Genomic DNA, 26411 nt, shown 5'->3' on the forward strand with positions numbered 1-26411 from the left:
CGCGTCCTCGCGCACCCGCATAAACGTATGCGTGCACTCCCGAATATTAATCGGCCGCTACCCAATGGGCCCGGTAGGCGGGAATCGCCGGCCGTCACGTGACCCGCAGGCCGGCCAATGGCGCGGCGCGAGCCGCTGTGTCAACGCCGAGCGCTGCCTCCGGCCGCTGCCATAGTAGCGAGCGAGGCAAGGACAGCGGATGTACACGCCGCGCCCGGCAAACGTTTTCGCAGTGCCCGATGACATTGCGCAGTTGTTGCGCGTCCACCTGGCATTTTTTTTAGTCGTAGCTCCGCCGAGGTGTTCCCCTTCGGCGCAACTGCTACCGCGGAACAATATTTTTTTACGGACACTTTTCTTTTATACCTTAGTGTGAGAATGTTATTTTGTAGCGACCGCTGATGTGCAGTTACAGTGTGCGGTTTCGTCGTTTTTTTGTAGTACTTTTGTACGGAACGACTTTGTAGCGAAATATAGCGGATATCTTTCGGAACAGAAACAACGATTAGTGCTCCACTGCAGTGTGTTCTTGTGACAGTGCCTAGCTGAGCGGCGAAAATTTTTTTTGTTTGTTTACTTGTGACGTAGCTGGTCTCTTTCACCTCCTCCGGTGTCTCCTGTTTGTTTCTGGTGCCGCTGCCACACCTGCCAGGAGAGAGTAAACGCAGAGGAAGAGTAGGCGAAGATGAGCAAGCTTTACGTGGGCAACTTGCCTGCCGATGCCTCCGAGGCGACCTTGAGGCAGCTGTTCCAGGACCATAACCTCACGTGCTCCACCATCCTGGTCAAACGGGGCGGCTACGCTTTCGTCGAGTGTCCGGATCAGTCAGTGGCGGACCGCGCCATAGACAAGCTCAACGGTGAGTATTCCTTGTCTCTGTCTGCGCCCCTTTTTGTGCTTACGCTTGACCATGAATGTATATACCGCACACGTACAGAAAGGAGTGGTTAATATACCTTTCAAATTATCGACTTCTACTGCATCTCATAATGTTTTTTTTCTAATGAACGAATAAGTAAACCACTTCTATTTATTTTATTGAATCCTTTAGAGCTACTGTCCCTGTTCATATAGTATGACGTGTTTTTAACACTTTTAAAAAAAATTGTTTACCGAGCGAAGTGGCGCAGTGGTTCGCACACTGTTTCGCATTCGGGAAGACGACGGTTCAAATCCACGTCCGGCCATCCTGAGTTAAGTTTTCCGTGATTTCCCTAAATCGCTTCAGGCAAATGCCGGGATAGTTTCTGTGAAAGGGTACGGCCGACTTTCTTCCCTTCCTTCCCTAATCCCCCAAAGCAACCAACAAAAAATTGTTTCATGTTTTGATTGATTACAGAGCTATACCTCAGCATATTAATAGCAACAATAATAATGCTTACATTAATAATAATAATAATATATAGTGTGAACGTGTTATGCGTCACACAACTGTGAATAAAGGCGAATAAATCTGCCTGGTCAGTGTCCGGATCACATTATGTTTCTAACGACACAGTCGCAGTATAGCCGTGTTTTTGCGGTAGTTCTGAAAATTCAGTTTATTGATTTCCAGAAATACACGTACTAAAGGACGTGGCTAGCATAGGACCTAAATTATCCATTTTCACTGCATCTCACGACGTTGTTTTGCATGATAATGGAATGTACGACTAAAGCACATTTGCTTATTTTATTGCTTCCTTTAAGCCCACTCTTTATAAAATAGGTCGTGTTTTTAACATTTTAAAAAAATATTGTAAATGTCGTGATTGATTACGGAATTTTACCTGATTATAGCAATAATAATAATAATAATAACAAAAATAAGTAATAGTAAAAACAATATATGTGAACATGTTATGTATCACACAACTGAGAATAAAGTGATAATAATAATAATAATAATAATTGTTATTAATGGTAAAAGTTGTGAACATGTTATGTATTGCAAAGCAGAGAATAAAGGCGAATCAGTTTTCTAATCAGCTGGTCATTGTCCTAATCTCACTACTTTTAAAACGATACAGCCGAAGTATTCCCTTTTTTATTCCCGTTTTCTGCACTAGTTTCGAAGAAGCTCGTTTTATGCTTTCTAATAGGATAATGTGGTTGCAAAATCGGAAAAGACCATGAATACATACAGAGTGTCCCAAGAAGGATAGTAAACATTCAGAGAAATGACAGGAGCGATCATATGAACCAAAAAATGTCTGGTAAACATGGGCTCTAAAACGCGTACTTTAAGAGCTGTGAGCTGTTGTTTAGCAGAAGAGGTATTTTCCACACTAGCGGATGTGAATAAATGCTAGTAGCTTTTAAAATATAAATTTTAAATCCCATGTTTACTTGCAATTTTTGCCTTGTTTTGATCCATACTACCACGTTTCGAAATATCGAAAGCGAGGAACTTGCAGTAAAAGAGATTTGTTTCACAGTATTGAAGATGATGAAGCGCTCGTAGCGTTTAAAGCAAGCATTTTAGGGCTCATCTTGACTAGATTTTAGAAAGTGTCTCGCTCCTATCTCTGCCATGTTAAACGCTTGAAACCAATATAAAGTCACGTGACGGAGGGCAAACAGCCAACAGTCTGTCATTGCGCCGTATATGAAGGGGAGCCGACAGTTAACATTTTTTTTTTTCATTTATATCTGAAATCAGGCACAGATTTTAATGGTTGAGCGACTTGAAGCTTAAATATTACACATGTAGTTCTAAAAATTAACCTGAATTCTTCAAAATTTCCCAATATTAATGCTATGCATATTCTCATATTGGACACCACCTCAAGAAATTTGTCAAAAGACTGGGGCATTTTGTACTTCAGATGCATTTATTTTATTCGTATACGACTAATGTCTGTCGTTTAGGGTATTTTCAAACGATTTTCTGCAGCTGAAAATGACTACCTTTACATTTCCGCGTTGTATTTGTTTTGGTACACACATACGCTGTCCTGCTGGTTCTACAGATTGACATTTTAATAAGGCGCGAAATTTATTAATTTATTAAAATGTCGAGCTGTGACACCAACAAGACAACATATGTGCGAACCGAAACAAATAGAACACGTAAATTTAAATACAATATCATGTTAATGCATGTGGCACGTTTTCCTATTGCAGAAACTTGCCAGAAAATGGACTAAAAGGAGGAAAATAGCGTTGCGCAGAATAAAACAATACAGAAGATTCGAAAAGTACGATAATCTTTTATTAATGCGGCAGTAATAACAATAATTTCGTGTGGCTCAGTAGCCTCGTGCAGGTCTTTCTATTGGGCGCTACCTTTATGACTGTATATCCATAACCTACCGCAGTTATCCAACCAGAGAAAGGGGATGTTTTTCCATTTGGCCAGGAGAAAAGGTAGCAAACAGTTTGAAATATTGTACTGACAGTCCTTTCTTTCGAATAATTTAGTTCACTGTTTCCACAGAAAAATAGACAATATTAGTTTGCCAGGAAGCATTTTTCAGCAATACATGTGAAAAGTTTTATTGTAAAAGTCGCGTAGTAGACCTCCCTTGTATTTTCCGTAGTTTGTGTGCGATATATGTTCATAATATGCATCAAAATACTCGTTGGAGAATTATCCATTATCTAATATACGTTTTCTGAATTAACGTTGCAGTTTCAGTTTTTATTATGAAAAGGGCTTTGAATATGGACTGAATATAAACATTAGGCTATATTACAGGTTTGTTACGCAACGTTCGTTTCGAATTAACAATCGCTGGCTTCGTCAACTCGATACCAAATTATCACCTTTCAACATAACCTTTACATCGGGATGCATACATATCAGCCTTGTCACCAAAACCAAGATCTCAGAAGAGAGGTCCAGTATCACACTGTAGCACTCATTTCTCCTAAATTCTCAGTGTTAATGCAATGGTTACTGCTTATACATTTGGCCTGATGCAATAGTAACGAACAGTTCGAAACACTGTATTGATAGTTCTTCCTTTTTGCAAACTGCAGAATCACAGTTCTTCAGTGTATATAGTTCACTGATTCCACAAGAGTATACGACAAAATACCGGTGTAGCAGGAAGCATTTAGATTTCTCGGCCATGTGAAATGTTTTGTCATGCTTTTGTAAGAAATAGCATCCATTTCTGTCAATAATTGTTAATGTTTTACGACTTTTTTAAATCCAGTAAAGATACCCAAACAGTATCAAGATAAAAAGCATAATATATTAGAAAACGATGGTTACAGAGAAATCTCTTATAGTCAATTAGATATTAACATGGTGTCGTCTCGAAAGTCGTAGTCATTTATTGAGTTTTAGAGATGAGGACCAACCTTTTTCTTTTACGAACTACATGTATAATGACCATTATCATCCAGTTATTAATATGTAGACACAATGAAATACTCTCAAATAGAAATCCGTACGCCTCTGTTTGATAACCTTGGCTTCAACCTCTGAATTCACTGATTTACTCTCGAAAAATATGTCCGCCAATTTTTTTGTGTTTTTAAAAAAACTTTAGCTGTGTAACGGAGTATACTTCCTTTCACATAACCTTTCGTTGCATCCCAACGCTGAACAAGACTTCATCGCTGTAATAAAGAAACCTTCACCAAAAATACTATAGTTAAGACAAAAGGAAATTGAGCAGTATCCCTGAAGTTGTCTGTAAAGGTACGTCACTACCAGTCAATTGACCGTCATGTTGGTTTCAATATAATGACATCATGTGAGGTCTGTGTCATCTGTGATCTAAGATTCCGTGCGTGCTCTTGAGATGTTTACACTTCTCAGCGAAAGCGTTCCTCGCACACGATGTTGTGATGAGACTGCGCACGTACAGTATTTATTGACAAAACTAGTTTGTCGAAGCTTCAATATAGTGAAGCGCCCCCCCCTCCTCCTCCTCTTCCACCCCCCCCCCCCCACACACAATAAGTAATATTGCCAATATTTGTGGAATTCCAAAACTGCGTTGTTAAAAGAATTCGCAGTTGTATTCAGTTCTATTATTTCCTTGTTTTTCTGTCCCACACTCAGTTTCACTCACAATTTAGGTTACAGTCACCAGTTTCGAACAACTCCGTTAAATATAGAATTCTTATCTGAGTGGTTCCTACACGGTTAATAATGACATTCGTACATTTTGAGATACTCATAACCAACATGAAACATTTTGTGCCTTGATGTAAGGGCCTACATCACACATGTCGGCGTCTGCATCACAGTAAGTCAACCGTTAGCTTAATGTGGCGGAAGGCGCATCTCAAGTACTTCTGCCACAATCCTCTTAGTGTGAAGTAAGCACTTAAATTAAGATGCAGAATGTATGACGTTGGTTATGAGTAGTTTAACGTGCACAAATGTCATTATTAATCATATCAGAACGAATCAGGTGACGGTTCGACAATGAACGGAAAGGGTTGAGACTAGTACCTACTCACCCAAATTGTCAGTGTTAACTGAGACTGAAAAATAAAGAAATAATACAATTACCAGTGTTATCAGGTTGGCAGCGCGATTTCACAAGTTTAAGTTTTTGAACACCCATAAGAAGGCGTGTGCCTCAGTTATACTAGCGATTCCTGGCAAAGAATAGAAAACTACAAGAAAGAGTAAATGGGCCCGAGAATGGCTGAAAAAAGAGACATGCCTGTCGCATGTTAATTTTCTGATTGAAATCAGTACCACGGACTCTAAACATTTCATAAACTGTTTTCGGGTGAGTCCTGCTTGGTACGACTTATTATTAATAGTCATACGACATAAAACAAATCAAAATACGGTAATCAGAGACCCAGTCGCAATCTATGATCGCTTAGGAGTACCTTTGAGGTTTATGGCGACAGGTAGGTCATTTGTATGCAGGAATTTTAGTGCGGTAAGTCAGCAAATGCAATTAGCATAATTGTTGCTGCAGCATGTGAAGCAATTATATCTGCCCTGCATGGATACATCTATGTAATTAATATAAATTTTTTTACGCTTGGTGATCGTCTGGTGAGACTGACATGACTTTAGCAGACCTCTTACTAGTCGTTATATATATACTCGTATAATGCATAATTTTCTAAGTAGAAGCGTTTTTCCACAGTGCTGAGTAATTTAACAAGCTAATACAGTTGTTGAAAATTAATTCAGAAAATAACGGCATACTGAATCTTCCAATGACCGTCCTAAAGTGGTAAATGCAATGACTACTCATGCATAGCCCTATTCAAACTATCTTGTGTTAAAAGGCTACTTGAAAAATTGAATCTAAGGTATGATATGCACAAAGACGAACATAAACAGAGCACGCTAATGTCATGTGGCTGGCGCATGAAGCTCCGTCAAGACATCTATACGGAGGATGTTGTCATACTGTCAGCGCTCGATCTCACACGCTCAATACGCATCAACAATACTTACATTATTTTTGGGGTCACAGTACTGGTCGTTAGTATTCTAGTACTGACAACAAGCGCCTTCAGACGGCCAACATGTCGACGGTTTTACAATATGATTCAACATGTGTGAACCGATAAGTTGACAGATATATCACAAAAGCTACGACCACACCCTTGCTTCTAGCCTCGATATCATCAAAACTAAAACAAGAGTAACGTATAATCTAATTGGATTCAATCAGGTGATGCTGTGCGAATTAAATTGCGGAATGAGTTGCCAGGAATTGTAGACGAGTTTTGCTATGTGTGCAACCAAATAACGGACGACGGGAGAAGTAAAGAGGTGTTATCAGTACGAATAGGAAGTTTTCTCAGAAATGAAGTTTCCAACATCGAATATAAATTTAAGCGTTAGGAAGTCTTTTCTGGAATCGGTCGTGTGGGGTGTAGGCTTTTATGCAAATGAAACGTGGATGATAAACAAACAAAGAGAAGGAGAGAAGAGAAGCTTTTGAGATGTGGGGCTACACAAAAATATTGAAGATTGGATCTGATAACTATTAAGAGATACTGACTCGAACTGGAGAAAAGAGATCTTTGCGGCACAATTTGACTAGAAAAAGTGATCGACTTATAGGGCACTTTCTGCGACATCAAAGAATCATGAATTTAATATTGGAGAGAAGTGTGAACAGTATAAATTGTGGGGGGAAGCCAAAAGATGAATACAGGAAGCAGATTCAAATAAATGTATGGTGCAGAAGTTAGCAGAGATGAAGAGACTTGCACAGGACACTGTGGAAAGTTGGATCATACCACCGATCGGTTTTAGCGTCACATCAACTACATCGAAGTATCTCACTACACTCTCAAAGATATTATAAAACGTCCTTCACGAAAGGTATCTTACAAAGTTCCTTTACAGTGTAATATATACTTGTAAGAACCACGAATAGACTTGCGAACGACTTTCGATGTGTCTTATAGACTTTCAAGAACCTTTCAGTTATCATACGTTGACCGTTGTGGCCGAGCGGTTCTAGGAGCTTCAATCCGGAACTGCGCTGCTGCTACGGTTGCAGGTTCGAATCCTGCCTCGGGCATGGATGTGTGTGATGTCCTTAGGATGGTTAGGTTGAAGTAGTTCTAACCTCAGATGGTAAGTCCCATAGTGCTCAGAGCCATCTGAACGATTTCAGTTATCATACCAGTGATTACATCAGAAAAACTGCTCCTAGTGGATATCTAGCATGGCTGTGACAGGTCGGAAGCCCCACGTATTTTGCATGTGGTGTATTGCTCTAGTACAGAAGCAATTTCGGATGTGGCCCAAGCAGGCGTGATGTTTACGGTTCCTGTTTATATACTCTGACGGAGAATATCGCAACACCAAAAAACAATTAATGTGTAGTAATGAAAAGTTGACACTCGTAAATGATTATCATTGCAAGATCACAGGTTATACAAGCACGAGATAAGCTGTTGCAAATACGTAATGCTGGCACATTAATAATCGGTGTAACCGCCAGAACGTGCATGCATTGTGTTTTACATTTACCGGATGCCAGTTTGTGGAATGAAGTTCCATGTCTGTTGCACTCGGTTGGTCAATATAGGAATGGTTAACGCTGTTTGTGGATGAAGCTGGAGATGTCGTCCTATGAAGTTCAAAATGGTTCAAATGGCTCTAAGCACATGGGACTTAACATCTGAGGTCATCAGTCCCCTAGACTTAGAACTACCTAAACCTAACTAACCTAAGGACAACATACACGTCCATGCCCGAGGCAGGATTCGAACCGGCGACCGTAGCAGCAGCGCGGTTCCGGACTGAAGCGCCTAGAACCGCTCGGCCATCCGATGAAGTCTGGTACGTGCTTGATTGGAGACTGATCTGGCGATCGAGTAGGGTACATGTCGACACTCTGCAGAGCACATGAAATGTATTCGCTGTATGGACAGCCATGAGTTATATGATGGTATGGTGACAATGAAAATTAGTGCCGGACTGCAACTCGAAGCCAGATTTGGCCATTTGGCCAACCGAGCACAACTCAAGGCCAGACCTAAACTTCTATATGTTGTCAACCACGCGTCTGCAACTTGTACTCACCCATCCATTGTGTATATTCTCCTACAGGGGAGAAATTTTACTTGATAGGCGCTTGTCCGGTGTCGGCGGATAAACACAATATTGCAATGCCTGTATTATTCCGAATTCCTTCGGACATGCATGCATGTCTCTCCTGTATCGGCATATACATAATGGATGTATGAGTACAGGTTGTAGACACATAGTTGGCGACATATGGAAGTTTAGGTCTTGTAGTGAGTTGTGCTCGGATAGCCAAATGGTAGCCGGCACGGTAGCTCAGCGTGCTTGGTCAGAGAGTTGGGTGCTCTCTGTAATAATAATAATAATAAAATAAACTGAGTGAAGAGATAAACAACGTACTTCAACGGATGTCACGTGACGTCCGCTACGACCAAATAGAACGAACAAAACAAAGGGGTAAGGGGAAAACTCGCTATAAGCGGGAAATCCGGGTTCATGTCCCGATCCGGCACAAATTTTCATTGTTGTCATTCCATTATACAGCTGATGGCTATCCATATTCGCAACTGCGACTATATTTCATGTATACACGAAGACAGTAACTTGTTTTCCCTGGAATAAATGATGACTAACTGAAAACCTCAGCTGCTGACAGGTGTTGTTGATATACCTCGATGTGGACAACTGAGGTTTTCAGTTAGTCATCATTTATTCCAGGGAAAAACTGTACGGTCATCAACAGTAACTGTTCTTTCGAGAACAAGTTACTGTCTTCGTATATATAGTTAAAGGCTACCCAGCCACTGACCTTCGTCTGTGCGAAAGCGCACAGGTTGCCCAAATTCTTACGGGAATCGCCAAAGCGTGCGCGAGTAATGGTTCAAATGGCTCTGAGCACTATGGGACTTAACATCTATGGTCATCAGTCCCCTAGAACTTAGAACTACTTAAACCTAACTAACCTAAGGACATCACACAACACCCAGTCATCACGAGGCAGAGAAAATCCCTAACCCCGCCGGGAATCGAACCCGGGAACCCGGGCGTGGGAAGCGAGAACGCTACCGCACGACCACGAGCTGCGGACTGCGCGAGAAATGAGGGGTTGGTCGAATGTCTATAAGGTACAATACATATGTAGAATTGTGGACAGTTGGGAATGTGAGTCTCACGGGAAGCGTGCAAGGGATACGTCCCTGCAGTCGCGCTATTCATCTGTGTCTCGGTGGCTCAGATGGATAGAGCGTCTACCATGTAAGCGGGAGATCCCGGGTTCGAGTCCCGGTCGGGGCACACATTTTCAGCTGTCCACATCGAGGTATATCAACAACACCTGTCAGCAGCTGAGGTTTTCAGTTAGTCACCATTTATATTTCACGTGTCTTATAACGGGTGTAGTCACCGCAGTGCCTGTTCCTTTGGACATGCATGCTTGTTCGAAGGAACATTACATCATAATTCGGAATAACACAGGCAATGCAATATCGTATACTCTGTAGTGTATGCTAGATTACAACAGTGGTATGTGGGAGAGAGCTACTGTGTTGGGAAAGACCCCCTGGAATGCTATTGATGAATTTGCAGCACAACAGGTCGAATCATCATATTGGCGAACAAATCTGCAGTCAAGATGCTTGGGATTACCACGAGAGGGCTCCTGCTGTCATACGAAATCGGACCCTACACCACAACTCCAGGTGTAGGTCCAGTGTGTCTAGTACGCCGACAGATCTGTTGCAAACCCTCAACTGGCCTCCACGTAACCAATACATAGCCGTCACCGGTGCCGAGGCAGAACCAGCTTTCATCACAAAACACAGCAGACCTCCACCCTGTCCTCCAATGAGCTCTCGCTTGACACTACTAAAGTCTCAAATGGCGGTGGTTTTGGGCCAGCGGAAAGCGCGCTGCAGGGCCTCTGGCCCGGAGATGTCCTTGCAGTAACCGTTTTGTAACAGTTCGTTGTGTCACTGTGGTGCCAACTGCTGCGCAGATTGCTGTTGCGGATGAAGTACGATGTGCCAGAGCCATACGCCGAACACTATAGGTTTCCCTGTCGGTATTGCTACGTGATCGTCAGGAGCCCTGCCTTCTTGCGACCGGACATTCTCGTCGCCTTTGCTGCCAGGAGTCAAGTACACTGGCTACTAGAGTCCTGCATGACCGAGGAAGCGAGCACAAAATACGAGATGGGGCGAGCACACCCTAACTGGATAGGCTGCCCGCACTAGTTCTTGTGACCGAGCATAGAAGCCGAGACCGAATACGTAGCACGAAACTTCAAACACATTACACGTGTCATTATCCGTGTGAGACTGCAGCCAGTACGGGCTTCTCATTTGTGGTATCTCTCTCTCTCTCTGCAATCATCCAGTGCGAGGAAACCAGTGCAGTAAGACGTAAGATTGAAATCAATGTTTACACGTTGAAGAGACGGGAAGGTCTAAAAAGCCAAGTACGGAGCATACTTTTGGTGGTTGTAGACGAAAACAGTGCGTCTACTGGGTACGTATCGTGCATAAACTGCTCCACATTATTTTGTTTCCAATCGCGAACCACTCTTTTAAAGAAACACAGTTGCAAGAAACCTCACAAAGATACAGCTCCTTCAGGAATACCGGCAGTAATAAAAAATAGTATTACAGCAAAGTGTGTTGCAATGTGTGCTAAAGATATGAGACCTTTTCATGCTGTTTGCGGTGAAGGTTTCAGAGAACTAGGCCAAGAATTAATACATCTAGGTGCGCATTATGGAAAAGTTAACGCGGGAGATGCCATGCCACTTCCCTCTACTATAAGCAGACATGTCAAAGAACAAGCTGATGCAATACGAAACAGTATATTGCCTTCTGTTATTGCGGAAGTTATTAATAACACATGTGCTGTGACAGTTGATATGTGGACTCATTCGCATAATCAGGTGCACTATTTGACGCTTACATTTCATTACATTAACACAGTTTGGTCTCTTGTGATCAATGTTTTATTTACAACAAAATTCCTGGACGTTAGGAAGACGGGAGTAAATATTATAAAAGAAAGTGCTCTATGAATTTAGCTGTGTAACGTACCCGTTCTTGGAAACGTTACTTTCGTATTAAAAGAGAGAGAGAGAGAGGCGTTGGATTTGTACAGCACAGAGCAGCGAGCCGTGGCGAGGGAGGTGAGACGTCAGCGGTGACCGGTCATGCTCGGTTATCCGCGTGTCCGGAATCCGGACATCAGACATGGGGCGAGTACGTGACCGAGCCGAGTGGTGTGGGGCCGGACACGAGCGGCTCGGTCCCCCCGTCAACAGGCGAGCCGTGACCGGTCAAACATGGAGCGTTGCAGCACTCTACTGGCTACATCCCTGCCAAGTCTTTCTACAGTACCGCAGAACTAACATCCAGCTTCTTGTAGCCCTATTACAAGACCTCGTTCAAACTAAGGTGTTGATAATGGCGCCTTTGCCGCCTTAAAGGCATTCTTGAGTAACATCAGCTCACCACGTCCAATCTCGGACGCTCTCGACCTTTACGACGTCTATTTAAAGAAATCAGATTTGTATCCTCATAGTGGCGCTACTAGCTCCACTTTTATGCTACTGGCTTGATTTTTGAGTTGACATCATCTTTCATAAGTAGAAACACGTCTCCCACCTTTCGATTCGTACAACTCCTTCAGTATGTTATTGACGAAGGGTTTTTATTGTCTGCAATCCTGGACATTTTGCAGACGACACAGTTATTAGGGAGTGCCAACTGGTAAAATAAATAATTATGCCTTAGCGCATCTTGAGAAAAATCTGACTAGGCAATGAGCTATTAATAATGTCCAAACGGGCACTTCACTAAAGGTAAATATGTTACAGCCTTTGACTGTAGTGTCAGGGAGCCAAAATGTTTTAAAAGTAGGTGGTAGAAATAATTTGTAGAAATATAAAGTGCGATTATCAACTAAGGTGAGCAGGAAGAGACTTCAGGGAACTGATAGAATGCTAGTGGATTGTGGTTCGTCTACGAGAGAGATTCCGTACAAAACACAATACTGATCAAGTGTGTGGGATCTTTAACATGTTGGCTAGTCAACGAGTTTCACTTGTAAAGAAATATTGCTTTCTGTAAGCGGTAGACACTTGGAAGATACATGCGATAAGCGGATCAGATAATACCATGTACCTGTTTTCTTTTAATGATCGACGACTATGTTTCAGCATGTGTCAGCGTAACTCCAGCACAACGTGCAAGTAACATTCTGATAAGACACAGAGGAATAAAAGTCATTAACTGGCAGCGGGAATTTATTTATATCAATCAGGCAAGTTGAAAATTTGTACTAGGCTGGTGCTCGATCCTGGATCTCCTTGTTATTAGGTTGATGCACTGACCACTACGCCATCTGCACACAGGGGTCAGCACAGCTGCATGAATAACCTTAGCACGCTTCCTGTCAGACCCAAGTTCTCAAATTATACCACACACTACTGATGTAGTGCCCCTGTTCATTAGCCTCATTACTCTGCCGTCATCGCCGAATAATGTATGTGGTGATTATTCTTTCGGACATGTCAGAAAGGACAGACACAGTCGATGACGGCCAATGATCCCTTCAGTTCAGATGCATACCAAGCTCGAACTCTACGGGAGTCGGGAAAATGCCATGAACAATGGGGCTAATGAGCAGGGGCACTACATGTGCGGTACAAGTTGAGAATTTGGGTTTGATGGGAGACGGTTCTAGGCGCTTCAGTCCAGAACCACGCGGCTGCTACTGTCGCAGGTTCGAATCCTGCCTCGGGCATGGTGTGATGTCCTTAGGTTAGTTAGGTTTACGTAGTTCTAAGTCTAGGGGACTGATGACCTTAGATGTCCCATAGTGCTCAGAGCCATTTGAACCTTTTTGAGGAGAGGCGTGCGTGCTAGGGGAGTCAGCAAATTCGTGCTGACCACTGTGTCCAGATGGGATAGTGGCCAGCGCGTCTACCTAATAAGTAGGAGGTCCGAGTTAGAATCCTGGTCTGGCACAAATTTTCAGCTTGCCCCATTGATATAAACCAATGCCCAGTGGCAGCTAATGTCTGTAATTCCTTTGTGTCTTGATTCAAAGTGGCTGCCGAATCAAAACGGTGTCTATTCTTTTCAGACATGTTTCCAAAAGAAGAGACACCGCAGACAAAATTCTATTAACAACCCACTCGTACAGAAGCAAACACGTCACTGTACCCACGCTTTGCACATAAATGGAACTGGAAGAAAGTTATTAGTGTGCGTAATGACGAAAAGTACCATCTGTCACGTATTTTGTAGTGGTTCTGCAGAAAGTTTATGCTGTGGAGGGAAACTGCTTTTCTTTGTGGCTGGGAAATTTATTACAAAATAGAATAGTTTTGAATCAGGTGACTAAATAATGAATAAGTCTGTGCAGTCTCGAAATAATGAAATAATGGCGCCTACTAAGGCTTGCAGAAAGTGTTGTTATTATTTCACTGATAAGTTGTTTTCTTCCTTTTGACGACTATATTTGGAGATAAATCGAAGAAGTAAACTGCATTTTACTAGTGTAGTTAAAACTTTTGAGGATTGTCATTTCTTTTACTGATTGACTACCTCGGAGATGTTTTAGTTTTACTGCATGTGTGGGAGTTTTTAGGAGTCTGCAGAAAAAAATGAAGGTGGTTCAGTATAAACTTGTTAAAACTATGTACGTTTGTGAAGGTTTCGTACGGCGTTTGCGGAGATCGGTACATGTACATTTATTATCTGTTCATGTGACAACTCTTACTTGGTTTGAAATATCTGGAAAACCAGTAATTTAGACGGATATTGCCAACTTGGATATCATGTATGCAAAGGTGCTTGACTTGTATCTGCCGGTACTGTAGCTTCTTAAAAGAAAATCTTTCGTTTTCTCTATTGAATTTTGTTGAACTTGACATTCGTGTAAGAACAGACAGTATTTCTCTTCCGACGTTCTTCTGAAATCGCTTCCTCCCACACACTTTTGCATAATTATAACGTTATTTTTTTTATTAATTTAGCATTTTTGAATGAAATCCTCTCAAATGTGATATTACTATTTTTTCTGAACTACTATTTTCTGAAATTGACAGCACGCTTTTCAATTGCGCTTGGTATTCAGTGAACGAGGACTATATTCGTTTCAATTAAATCTGTGAAATTTGCAGAACGTGTGTCAAAATTAAATAGCAGGAGTGGAACTATTAAGAATGTATAAAACAGATTAAGCAGTTGCTTTCTGTACTTGTAAAGCCATTAGTCTTTTATCATGGTCACAATTAAGCCTCTGCCAGTTCTATTCTTTCTGGAAGTATGTGATTAAACAGCAACAGATCATAAAAAAAAGTGAGGGTAGGGGTTGCCAGAAGTGACGTTCAGGGTAGAAATTATTTTGGGTGGTGGTAGTACAGACTAATATTAATAGAACATTCAATATAACGTGTTCAATCTTTATTTACTTCCTGTAACGCGAGTCCACAACTTCTGTTCAAATGTTTTATTGTTCGATTGTGCTCTTTCACGTGTAAGTCACAGAATTGCATCGTTTTTATTGGCTACAGACATACAAATGTTAGAATGTAACCTAAACAAGTACAGAAGCTGTCAGGGAAAGGCAAATGATTAAGTTCAAATTGCGTTTTCAGAAGTCCTGCCTCCGACTTCACTGCCGGTGCGAATTTTCTTGACGATACCAGGTGTAGCATTTACGAGGTCGCCTTGGCGTTCTTTCATGATAGCAGCCCTATTCATAATCCGAACGATCACTTCGCCTTTTGTGTCACCTTTTCCTTTGTAGTCTACGGCTTTCAGCCATACCCACAAGCAGAAATCTGAAAGGGTACGGTGCGGGGACCTTGGTGGCCAAGAAACATGACCGTTTCTGCCTATCTATTTTCCATGGAATGTTAGGCTTAGATGATGTGTCACCTGACGACTAGAATATTCAGGTGCCTCCTCAAGCTGGAAGAACATACCCATTCTTGTAGCCAAAGTAACCTCTTCCTACAATGCTGGAAGCTCGTTTTCATGAGAGAGTAAATAGTGACGCAGTAAGATGATGGGGTAGCACAACACGCCCAGTCAACTAATCGTTAGTCATAGGACACCAAGCATCCAAGCATTTACAGCGAAGCATTCATAAAAAAGTGTATTAAGTCGGAGATGGAATTTATTGAAATCAAATTTGAACTTAATCATTTTGTTTTGTATAATACGTTCTGTGAGCGTTTGTTTGGGATAAATTCTTGCAGCAGTATCAATGTAAACAATAAAAATTGGGCACTTGTTATACGGGAATGTTTTATTCGAATTAGCTACACTGAATAATTGATGTTGTTGTTGTGGCCTTCAGTTCGAAGACTGGTTCGATGCCGCTCTCCTTGCTACTCTATCCTATGCAACGCTCTTCTTCTCAAATAACTCCTGCAACCTACATCCTTTTGGATCAGCTTACTGTATTCATCTCTTGGTCTCCTTCCAACAATTTTTACCCTCCACACTTTCCTCTAATACTAAATTGGTGATCCCTTGATATCTCAGAACCTGTCCCACCAACTAATCCCTTCCTTCACTCAGGTTGTGTAAAAAATTTCTTTTCTCGTCAATTCTGTGCAGTACCTTCTCATAATCTACGTGATCCGCCTATTTAACCTTCAGCAGTCTTCTGTAGCACCACATTTCAAAACTTTCTGTTCTCTTCTTGTCCAAACTGTTCATCATCCTCCATGTTTCACTTCCATACATGGCTACACTCCAGAGAAAAACCTTCAGAAGAGAGGCGTTGTGCATCACCGAGAGATTTACTACTGAAATTTCTGGACAGCATTTTTCAGGCGGTGTCCGACAACAAAATACTTCCCTCCACATACATCTCGCGTAGTGACTACGAGGAGAAAATTTGAGAAATTAGAGCCAACACAGAGGCTTACCGACAATCATTCTTCCCACGCACTATTCGCGAGTGGAACAGGGTTGGAGGGATGAGATAGCGGTACCGAAAGCCCCCTCCGCCACACACTAACTATTAGGTGGCTTGCGGAGTAGGATGTAAAAAAAAAAGAAAGAAAGGAAAGAAAAGACTTCCTAATACTTAAATACATGTTTGATGTTAATGAATTTCTCTTGGTCAGAAACGCTTTTCATGTCATTGCTAATTTACATTTTATATCCTCTCTACTTCGCCATCATCAGTTATCTTGCTGCCCAAGTAACAAAACTACTTTAAGTATTTTCCTAATTTAATTCCCTCAGCATCTTGTCTTACACGCTCATTTCAAGACACTGTCCATTCCATCCAACTCTTGCAAGTCCTTTGCTTTTTCTGACCAAATTACAATGTCATCGGCAGTCCTCAAAGTTTTTATTTCTTCTCCCTGACCTTCAATTCCTATTCCAAATTTTTCTTTGGTTTCCTTTACTGCTTGCTCATCGTACAGATGGAATAACATTGGCGTTAGGCTACAACCCTGTCTCACTGCCTTCGCAACCATTGCTTCGCTTTCATGCCCCTCCATTCTTATAACTGCCGTAGATCTGGTATCCATAAAAGTTATAAGTAGCGTTTTATTCCCTGTACTTTACCCCTGCTACATTTAGAATTTCAAAGAGAGAATTCCAGTCAATAATGTCAAAAGCTTTATCTAAGTCCACGTATCCAATAAACGTAGGTTTGTCTTTCCTTAACCTATTTTCTAAGATATCGTAGGGTCAGTATTGTCTCATGTGTTCCCGCATTTCGACCATAATTCAAACTGATCTTCCCCGACGCCGGCTTCTACCAGTTTTACCATTCTTCTCCAAACAGTTCATGTTAGCGTTTTGTAACCACGACTTATTAAACTGATCGTGCGGTAATATTCACACCTGTCAGCGCTAGTTTTCTTTTTAATTGGAATTATTATATTCTTCTTGAAGTCTGCGGGTATATCGCCTGTCTCGTGCATCTTGCACACCGGATGGAAGAGTTTTTGTCATGGTTGGGTCTCCCAAGGCTATCAGTAGTTCTGACGGAATGCCGTCTACTCCCAGGGCCTTGTTCCGACTTGGATCTTTCAGTGCTCTGACAAATTCTTCTCGCAGTATCGTATCTCCCCTCTTGTCCTCATTTACGTCCTCTTACCTTTATATAATATTGCTTTCGAGTGCATCTTTCTTGTGTAGACACTCTCTGTACTCCATTCACATTTCAGCTTTTCCTTGTTTTGTTAGGACCGGATTTACATCTGAGCTATTGATATTCACACAGCTACTTCTCTTTTCTCCAAAGACCTCTTTATTTTTCCTGGAGTTGATTTTTATTTTTCCCCTTGTGAAATATGCTTCTAAGTCCTTATTTTTGTCCTCTATTATCATTTGACATTTCTCTCTCTTCCTCCCCATCATTAGCAAGGCGATTAGATTTTTTATTTCTGTAAATTGCTGCAGCTTCATGTGGCTTTCCATAGTTGGGCATTAGCACCACCAGAAAGTGGTAATTATATATGACGATTTGGACAGTGTAACCTCTCTAATAGGCTGTAACTGATTCTGTTTTTTTTTTTTTTTTTTTTTTTTTTTTTTTTTTTTTTTTTTTTTTTTTTTTTTTTACAGTAGGCGCACGTTTTAGTGTCGCGGCCCTATTCACAGCGGTGCTTGCATTACGATAGGGAGACGGGTGTGTAAAACAACTACTCTTGCTACTGTTCATCTAGCATGTGCAAGTAATAGCTTATTTTCAAATAAATAGCGATGCCTCCCTGTTCATCTACTACTGTCAGGGGAGAATTCCTACACGAATCTTTCTGTGCTGGGGCATCTTCGGAGCAAGCGTTCCGCTTGCCCTATTTGAGCCTGTCCCATTCGATCGCGCGCTACTGTAGCCGAAAGAACGCCGCATACAAATATGGCGGCTGGTTTTGTGTGTGTCAATGTGTGTGTGTGTGTGTGTGTGTGTGTGTGTGTGTGTGTGTGTGTGTGTCACAATTTGCCGCTTGTAGCGAACTCAAGTTCGTACACCGCCTCCACCCCACACCATGTTCGATATTGGTCATCCAGTGACTAAGAAGTGAGCACATCAATTATCAGTTGTTGCCTTAGCTATCTGCATTCTGTGCTCATTTCCGTTATTACTTCGGCAGCACGAACCCTCTATGCTCTTGCGCGTTAGTCGCGTATTAGCACAGCACTGTGCACTACACACGTTAATTACAGTAATTCTAGTTTGAATTTCAGGTCTGTCCTCTTAGGCGTGAAAGAAAGCTTTAGTTCCAGAGCACATACGGGAAAACTGTAATCTCAGGCTTTGACTGCTTCTTTGCAAGAGACGATAGGAGCTGTACTCATTTTTTCATATGTTTCTTTCGAAGATCACATTTATGGTTGTTATCTAGTCTTTTTTTTTGCCGTCTTACGCTGCCAAAATACGATGATGAGTGTACCTTGCAATTTCTTGCGTTCTTATGCCTATTTCACACAAGTTCTGTACATGGCTGCTGGGCTTCCAAGAGTTTCTGCGGCTTCTTTATGTATGATTCGTGTTGTTAATAGGTTATATAGCTTTTCTGTTTTTTCAGACGCTTATTCTTAACCTAGTTTGAGCTGATTATCTTAAACTGCTTTGTTAATCTATTGCTGTTCATCTTGTTTGTATGTTCGTATAATTACAAGCGCTCCTTGTGAATGATACCAATGAATGTGTTGGTCAAGCTTCAGAAATTTTGATACATTTTTGCTCCAAATATTGTTTTTGTGTAAGGACCGATTAATTTACTGACATGTAATACTTTTCGAGTTCTGCTACTTAACTCCAATAGATATTATTTCATGTGCATATATCACTTTTGAGAAAACAGTTTTTTGTAATTTCGGGAGTTGGAGGGCATGTTTTGTCAGTAATTTTACATTAGCATTTTTTGATGTACTGTATACACCAACGATAATCGCATTCTTATTACAGACCTCCCCCTTCTGTCTCCTCTTTTTACCTTTCATTCGCCGTCTGTTGTTCGTTTTCTTCCATCTTTTTACCATTGTGTTGATCTCTCATTTTTTATTCGTAAATTTTTTTATTCTTAAGACTATTAGTTCCTATTACTGAATATCATTTATTTTACTTCCGAAACTATGTCTCACATTTATTTTTCTTTCACCCATATATGTTTCAGAAAATTACGTGCTATATTCAGTGGTTTTGCAATTAGTTTTTCACACAAGACGCTAGTTACTGAGATTAGACGAATAAATTGCAAACCCACTGCAACATAGCACCTAATGTGCTAAAATGGCTGTGTGTGAAGCAAAAATAAAACAAATAGGTATAGTATAAGATTGAATTTCAAGAGGAATTTCTCCTATTTCTCGTTCCATGTACGATAATCAATAGCTACACTATTGTAGATCTCTTTACGATTTGTAAGCATTTGCCTTTTTCCGTTTCCCAAAAAATGTATTTTCATCTGTTTTTCTCACTTAGTTTGTAAGAATTTCAAATAAAATAATTACTTTCACCTTGCCTTTATGTCGATATTTTATAAATATTTCAGTAAATTTCTTCTTTGTTTCTCTCACCTTTTATCTGTATTTCTCGTCCTTTATATGTATTTCTTACAGTTTTCCTTCTAATTATTGATTGTATGTTGCAACTGGAAACAGTATGTTTTTGACTTCAGGAAACCTCTCTTTAAACCGATGTAACGCTAATACGTGACTTTAAGATGTTCGTTTTAACAGAATTAGTTGTGTGTGAATAAAAATACATCACAGCAGTCTTTGGTGATTCTGCGACGCCATCCTCTCTTTCTAGGAACTTTAGTCTATGCGGTTTACTTTCCCTTCTGAGGCAGTCACAAGTATACAGGCATTGTGAACTAACTACTGCAGTGTTGTGCTTTAGTTTTGTACTTCTGAAAATGTATTAATTATTAAAAGCTGATTTTTGCTAGGCCATGTGCTCTGTGCATTCTGCTGGTTGTTTGTTTTGTTGTATCTGTTTATGATCAGTACTCCTCTATGATTCCTCAGAGATATTTAAACCATCTTGCTTAATCTGTCTAACTTATTTCGATGCGAATTTATCGTCGTGGTTTGTGACACACATTTTTTTCAGCTCAAATTCTTACCGTACATCTGTTTGCTGTCCATTCTAAAAGCTGTGTTTCAGTAATTAGTTCTAGAAGATTTTCAGAAAGAAATGTGAAATGACCTTCTTAACATAATCAGTATGATTTGATTCCATTCGACTTTCGTCTCAGAATGGCTGGTTTAACTTTATATTTTCGGATACTGAATTCCATAACTTAAATTTACTTACAACTTATACAGTTAAAGAGAAAATATATGAAGCCGTCATCTGTAGTACCTGATTATATATTTTTAATTTTGAATGGCTGTGGTATTCTTATACATGTTTGCTCAGAGTTTCTTTGTCTTTTGTTTTGTCATAAAATTAACCAATCAGAAACATGTAACAACTTTACTTGTTTTTATTTTCTTTCTTCTGTCCTCTTGCTCCCGTTTTTTGCGTTTTGTTTCCTGCTTTGTGGTTTGATGCTGGTCTCCATGCTACTCTATCCTGTGAAAGCTTCTTCCTCTCCTAAAAACTATTGCAACCTACATCCTTCTGAATCTGCTTACTGAATTCATCTCTTTGTCTTCCTCTACAATTTTTACCCCCGCCCCACACACACAGCCTTCCATTACCCCGAGATGACAATTCATTGATACCTCAGGATGTTTTCTGATAGCCTGTTCTCTTTCATTGGTAGAGATTCCCAAAGAAGAAAACCTCGATTTTGCCACTATATTCAATACTTTATGCGCATTTTGTTGGATTTCTTCATTGTTTCTCGTCTTCTTCCAAGCGTCATCAAGTTCTGTTGGATTCTGTATTTAATTTTAACGATGAATATTTCTAGTATCTCTGTTGCATCGAACCTGAAGTTCAGTGTTAACTGCTTGTACACATGTAAACATTCCAACCTCACCACTATAGTATAGTGATTGTCTCATTACCATTTTTTTTTCACCATGTCTTTACTCTTTCTCAGACTTCTTCACATTTCTTTTGTCACTGTTTCTGCCTTGGAATCCTTCTAAACGTAACAGTTACCTTCTGAAAACATCTCTTTCTGCTACTTTTTCTGTTTTATGTTGTGTATTTCTACTTTTTTTTTTTTTTTTTGGAACCACCTGGTTTTCGCAAAGCTAACTTGGTCTAATTTGTCAGGCCATAGAAGTCCATCCATTATAAATGTCCCAAATATCTGTCGTCTTTTTGTTATAGTTCCTGTTATTTTTTATGTTTTGATTTATCTCATCGTTGCTTCTTCATTTCCAGGCTTCTTTTGTTGTTATTAGACCTAAACCTTTTCAAGTGAACTTTCTCTCTAACATTTCTAGTATGTCGACTTTGAAATTCATACATTTGATTATGAAGAGTCATTCTTGTTTCAATACTGTGTTGTTAAGTGTTATTTTATGTATTTCTTCAGATGCATTTTTACTGTAAATATTTTCTGGTATTCCGTATGCCCTTTCCATTTTGTGAATCCTCTCGTTTATAGCAGATTATTATAGCTCATTTTCTTGAATTATCTCGCCTAGATGCTTGACATTTTGGCCGTTTCTGTTTGATGATACATACGACTATTATTTCTTTGTATAGTTTATTCTCTATTGAAGTGTACAGTGAACACCATTGTAAAGTTTTCATCCATCTTTTTTCCCCTCCTATATTTATTTGTCCTAGGTAGAAAGAAAGTAAGACAAGTGTTTTACACAAAGAACACTTTCTAAAGATCTCGAGTAGAGTTGGAGGTAATCCAATATTTGAACAACACTTACATTGTCAGCAACATTTAAAGGTTCTGAGTCTTGGATGATTAACATTTTAGTGTTCAGCTTCCAATTTTTGCAGACTTCTATTAGAAATAAATCTGTAACCTTATGTTCAATACTGCTCTTCGCAATTTCTCGCTGTTAGACGTTCATAAACTGTTTAAGTCGGTTTTTCTTTTCGTTGTAATTTTAGGGCCTTCCTTGCATTGAAGTTAACGATTCTACTCTAAATGTTGAAAATTTTTGGTTTTCATGCTTGACATCAACTTTATGCACACTCTAGGCCTCCACTGTATTTGTGCACCTCGTTATTGTTGTTGTCTTGAGCCTGCTGACTGGTTTGAGACAGCTCTCTATGCTAGTCTACCCTGTGCAGCCATCTCTTCATTACTGCTGGAACCGAGGTCAACTCAGACCTGCTTCCAGTACTCATGCTTTGGTCTCCCTTTACAATTTTTACCCCCCCCCCCCCCCACACACACTTACCTGCGTTACCATCCTGAGGACTCCTTGATGCCCACAGGAGTGTCTTACTAACTTATCCCTTCCTTTGGTCAAGTTGTCCCATAAATATTCAGTACCTTTGTTGGTTGTCTGATGTAACCATTTAACTGTCAACATTCTCCTGTAGCACCATATATGAAAAGCTTTATTATCTGTGATGATAGTGATGCTTGTTTCACTTCTGTACAACGCTACGTTCCAGACAAATACCTTCATAAAGGACATCCTAACACTTAAATTTATATCCGATGTTGACATGTGCCTCTTTTTAATTAACGATTTTCTTGATATTACCAGTCATTTGTATCTTTTATACTTCAGCCATTATTAATTATTTTCTGTCCAAATAGCAGAACTCATTTACTACCTTTATTAGTGTCTCATTTCATAATCTATTTCCCTCAGCATCGCCTGATTTCATTCGACTAGATTACAGTGCCCGTCTTTTACTTTTGTTGATATTACAATTTCTTTTTAAGACATTTTCCATTCCATTCAAATCCTATTCCAAGTCTTTTGAAGTATCTCACAAAATTACAATATCATCGGCAAACAGCAATGTTTTTATTTGGCTTCAAATGGTTCAAATGGCTTTGAGCTCTATGAGACTTAACTTCTGAGGTCATCAGTCCCCTAGAACTTAGAACTACTTAAACCTAAGGACATCACATACATCCATGCCCGAGGCAGGATTCGAACCTGCGACCGTAGCGGTCGCGCGGTTCCAGACTGTAGCGCCTAGAACCGCTCGGCCATCCCGGCCGGCTTTATTTGGTTTCCCTGAAATTTAATTCTCATAGCAAATTTCTACTTGGTTTCGTTTTCTGCTTACTCGGTGTAGAGATTGAATAATATCGGGCAGAGGCTACAATCCTGTCTCACTCTGGTCTCATCTACTATATTTTCGATTCATATAACTGCAATTTCGTTTCCACACAAGTTGTGGATGACTTTTCACTCCCCTATTGTATTTACGGTAACCTAAGAAGTCTGAAGAGACTATTCGAGTGAACATCGCCGAAATCTTCTCCCAATATTATAAATGCTACCACTGTGGTTTTTGTCGCGTAGTATGCACGAAGATTGTACACCCTTGCTCCATACACTAAAAGTTATTTAGTGTTGTGAGAGTGATAGTGAGTAACGGAAAGAAGTCCTGTAAGGCACCTGAAATTATTAACCACCGAATTCAATTCGCAGGGGCGTAAATTCAGTAGTGTTGACTCTATTGCCTGGTGGAGCGAAACCCTTTCTTTGCCTTTGCTAGTCTACATTTTATATCCTCTCTACTTCGACCATCATCAGTTATTTTTCTCCCCAAATAGCAGAACTCCTTTACTACTTGAAGTGTCCCAATTCCTAATCTAATTCCCTCAGCATCACCTCATATAATTCGACTACATTCCATTATCCTCGTTTTAATTTTGTTGAAGTTTATTTTATATTCTCCTTTCAAGACACTGTCCATTCCGTTCAACTGTTCTTCCAAGTCCTTTGCTGTCTCTGACAGAACTACAATGTCATCGGCATACCTTAAGGTTTTTATTTCTTCTCCTGGGATTTCTTTCTTATTGTGCTATAATTTTTACATTCTAGACATTGTGTGTAACAGACGAGGATGGTTTGAACTTCATATTCAAGCCGAATGCGCGGACTAGATATCGCGAAGTACAAACGCGTTTAAAAGTGTGATTCTTTCGTCAGTCTTGCTGTCGGCTGAGTGGCGCAGCATCCGGAAGTCTACGCCGCACGCAGCGGAAACGCGGGCCGCCGAGATAAGACTTACCGGATCTGTTGTGTGTTACCGAGAGCAGCGGAATAACACTTACTGGAGGCCTACAGGAAATAATTTGCATGACGTTCGCCACAAAATAACCACCTTGCTGAACCCACAAGCAGTGCTCCAAAATTGCTGCTCAAACCTTTCACCTTCTGATCACAATAACAGGACACCGTACTTAATGTATATTTCACCAAGAGATGACACGATAGGCGGATCCGCCATTATAAAATGATGCTGGGATTATTGTGTTGTCGGCAGAGAAGTATAACAGCTGAGGGGGTCGGTCTTGAAGGCTCTGTGACTTCGAACGTGGACTAGTCACTGGATTTCACGCACATAACAAATCCGTCGGGGGCATTTACACCCTTATAATGCTGCCCAGGTAAGCTGTTGGTGATGTTACTGAGAGGTGGAAGCGGGAAGAACCAACCATAGTTAAACCAAGACTCTTGTTATTGTTAGAGTCCTCAGACCGAAGATTGGTTTGATGCAGCTCTACATGCTACTCTATCCTGTGCAAGCTTCTTCATCTCCCAGTACCTACTGCAACCTACATCCTTCTGAATCTACTTACTGTATTCATCTCTTGCTCTCCCTGTACCATTTTTAAACCCCATGCTTCCCTCCAATACTAAATTGATGATCTGTCGATGTCTCAGAATGTGACCTACCAACTGTTCTCTTCTTCTAGTCAGGTTGTGCCACAAATTTCTTTTCTCCCCAGTTCTGTTGTGTACCTACTCATTATTTACGTCACCTACCCATTTAATCGCCAGCACTCTTTTGTAGCATCACATTTCAAAAGCTATTCTCTTCTTGTCTCAACTGTTTATCGTCCATGTTTCACTTCCATACAAACACTTTCAGAAAGCATTTCCTGACACTTGAATCTATACTCGATGTTAACAAATTTCTCTTCTTCAGAAACGCTTCTCTTGCGATTGCCAGTCGGTATTTTGTGTCCTTTCTAATTCGACTATCATCAGTTATAATGCTGCCCAAGCAAAGTGTCTCATTTCCTAATCTAACTCCCTCAGCATCACTTGAATTAATTCGACTCCCTCAGCATCACTTGATTTAATTCGACTACATTCCATTAGCCGGCCTGTGTGGCCGAGCGGTTCTAGGCGCTTCACTCTGGAACCGCGCGACCTCTACGGTCACAGGTTCGAATCCTGCCTCGGGCATGGATGTGTGTGATGTCCTTAGGTTAGTTAGGTTTAAGTAGTTCTAAGTTCTAGGGGACTGATGACCTCAGAAGTTAAGTCCCATAGTGCTCAGAGCCACTTGAACCATTTGAACATTCCATTATCCTCGTTTTACTTTTGTTGACGTTCATCTTACATCCTCCGTTCAACTGCTCTTCCAAGTCCTTTGCTGTCTCCGGCAGAATTAACAATATCATCTGCATACCTCAAACTTTTTATTTTTTCTTCCTGGACTTAAATTGCTACCCCAAATTGTTCTTTTGTTTCCTTTACTGCTTGCTGAATGTATAGGTTCAATAAAAGTATACAACCCTGACTCACTCCCTTCTCAACCACTGCTTCCCTTTCATGCCCCTCCACTCTTAAAACTGTCATCTGGTTTCTGCACAAATTGTAAATAGCCTTTCGCTCCTTTTATTTTTACCCCTGCCACCATTAGAATTTGAAAGAGAGTATTCCAGTCAACATTGTCAAAAGCATTTTTCTATGTCTACAAATGCTGCAAAAGAAGGTTTGCCTTTCCTGAACCTATCTTCTATGACAAGTCGTAGGATCAGTAATGCCTGACATGTTCCTACATTTCTCCGTAAACCAAATTGATCTTCCCCGAGGTGGCTTTCACCAGTTTTTCCATTATTCTGTAAAGAATTCGTATTAGTACTTTGCAACCATGACTTATTAAACTGATAGTTCAGTAATT

The 26411-nt window shown here is 40.5% G+C and overlaps 1 protein-coding gene across 1 annotated transcript in view; it reads left to right on the top strand.

The window, feature by feature from the left end:
• The first annotated feature begins 202 nt into the window (after positions 1–202).
• LOC126108650 (insulin-like growth factor 2 mRNA-binding protein 1) overlaps positions 203–26411 on the top strand; it is an 824356-nt gene continuing 798147 nt past the window's right edge. The window contains 1 exon segment of the mRNA XM_049913959.1: positions 203–860. Within this exon segment, the coding sequence (XP_049769916.1) occupies positions 686–860 (175 nt within the window). The 5' untranslated portion in view covers positions 203–685.

This window comes from Schistocerca cancellata, chromosome 11 (genome assembly GCF_023864275.1).
Source record: "Schistocerca cancellata isolate TAMUIC-IGC-003103 chromosome 11, iqSchCanc2.1, whole genome shotgun sequence".
Lineage (NCBI taxonomy): Eukaryota > Metazoa > Arthropoda > Insecta > Orthoptera > Acrididae > Schistocerca > Schistocerca cancellata.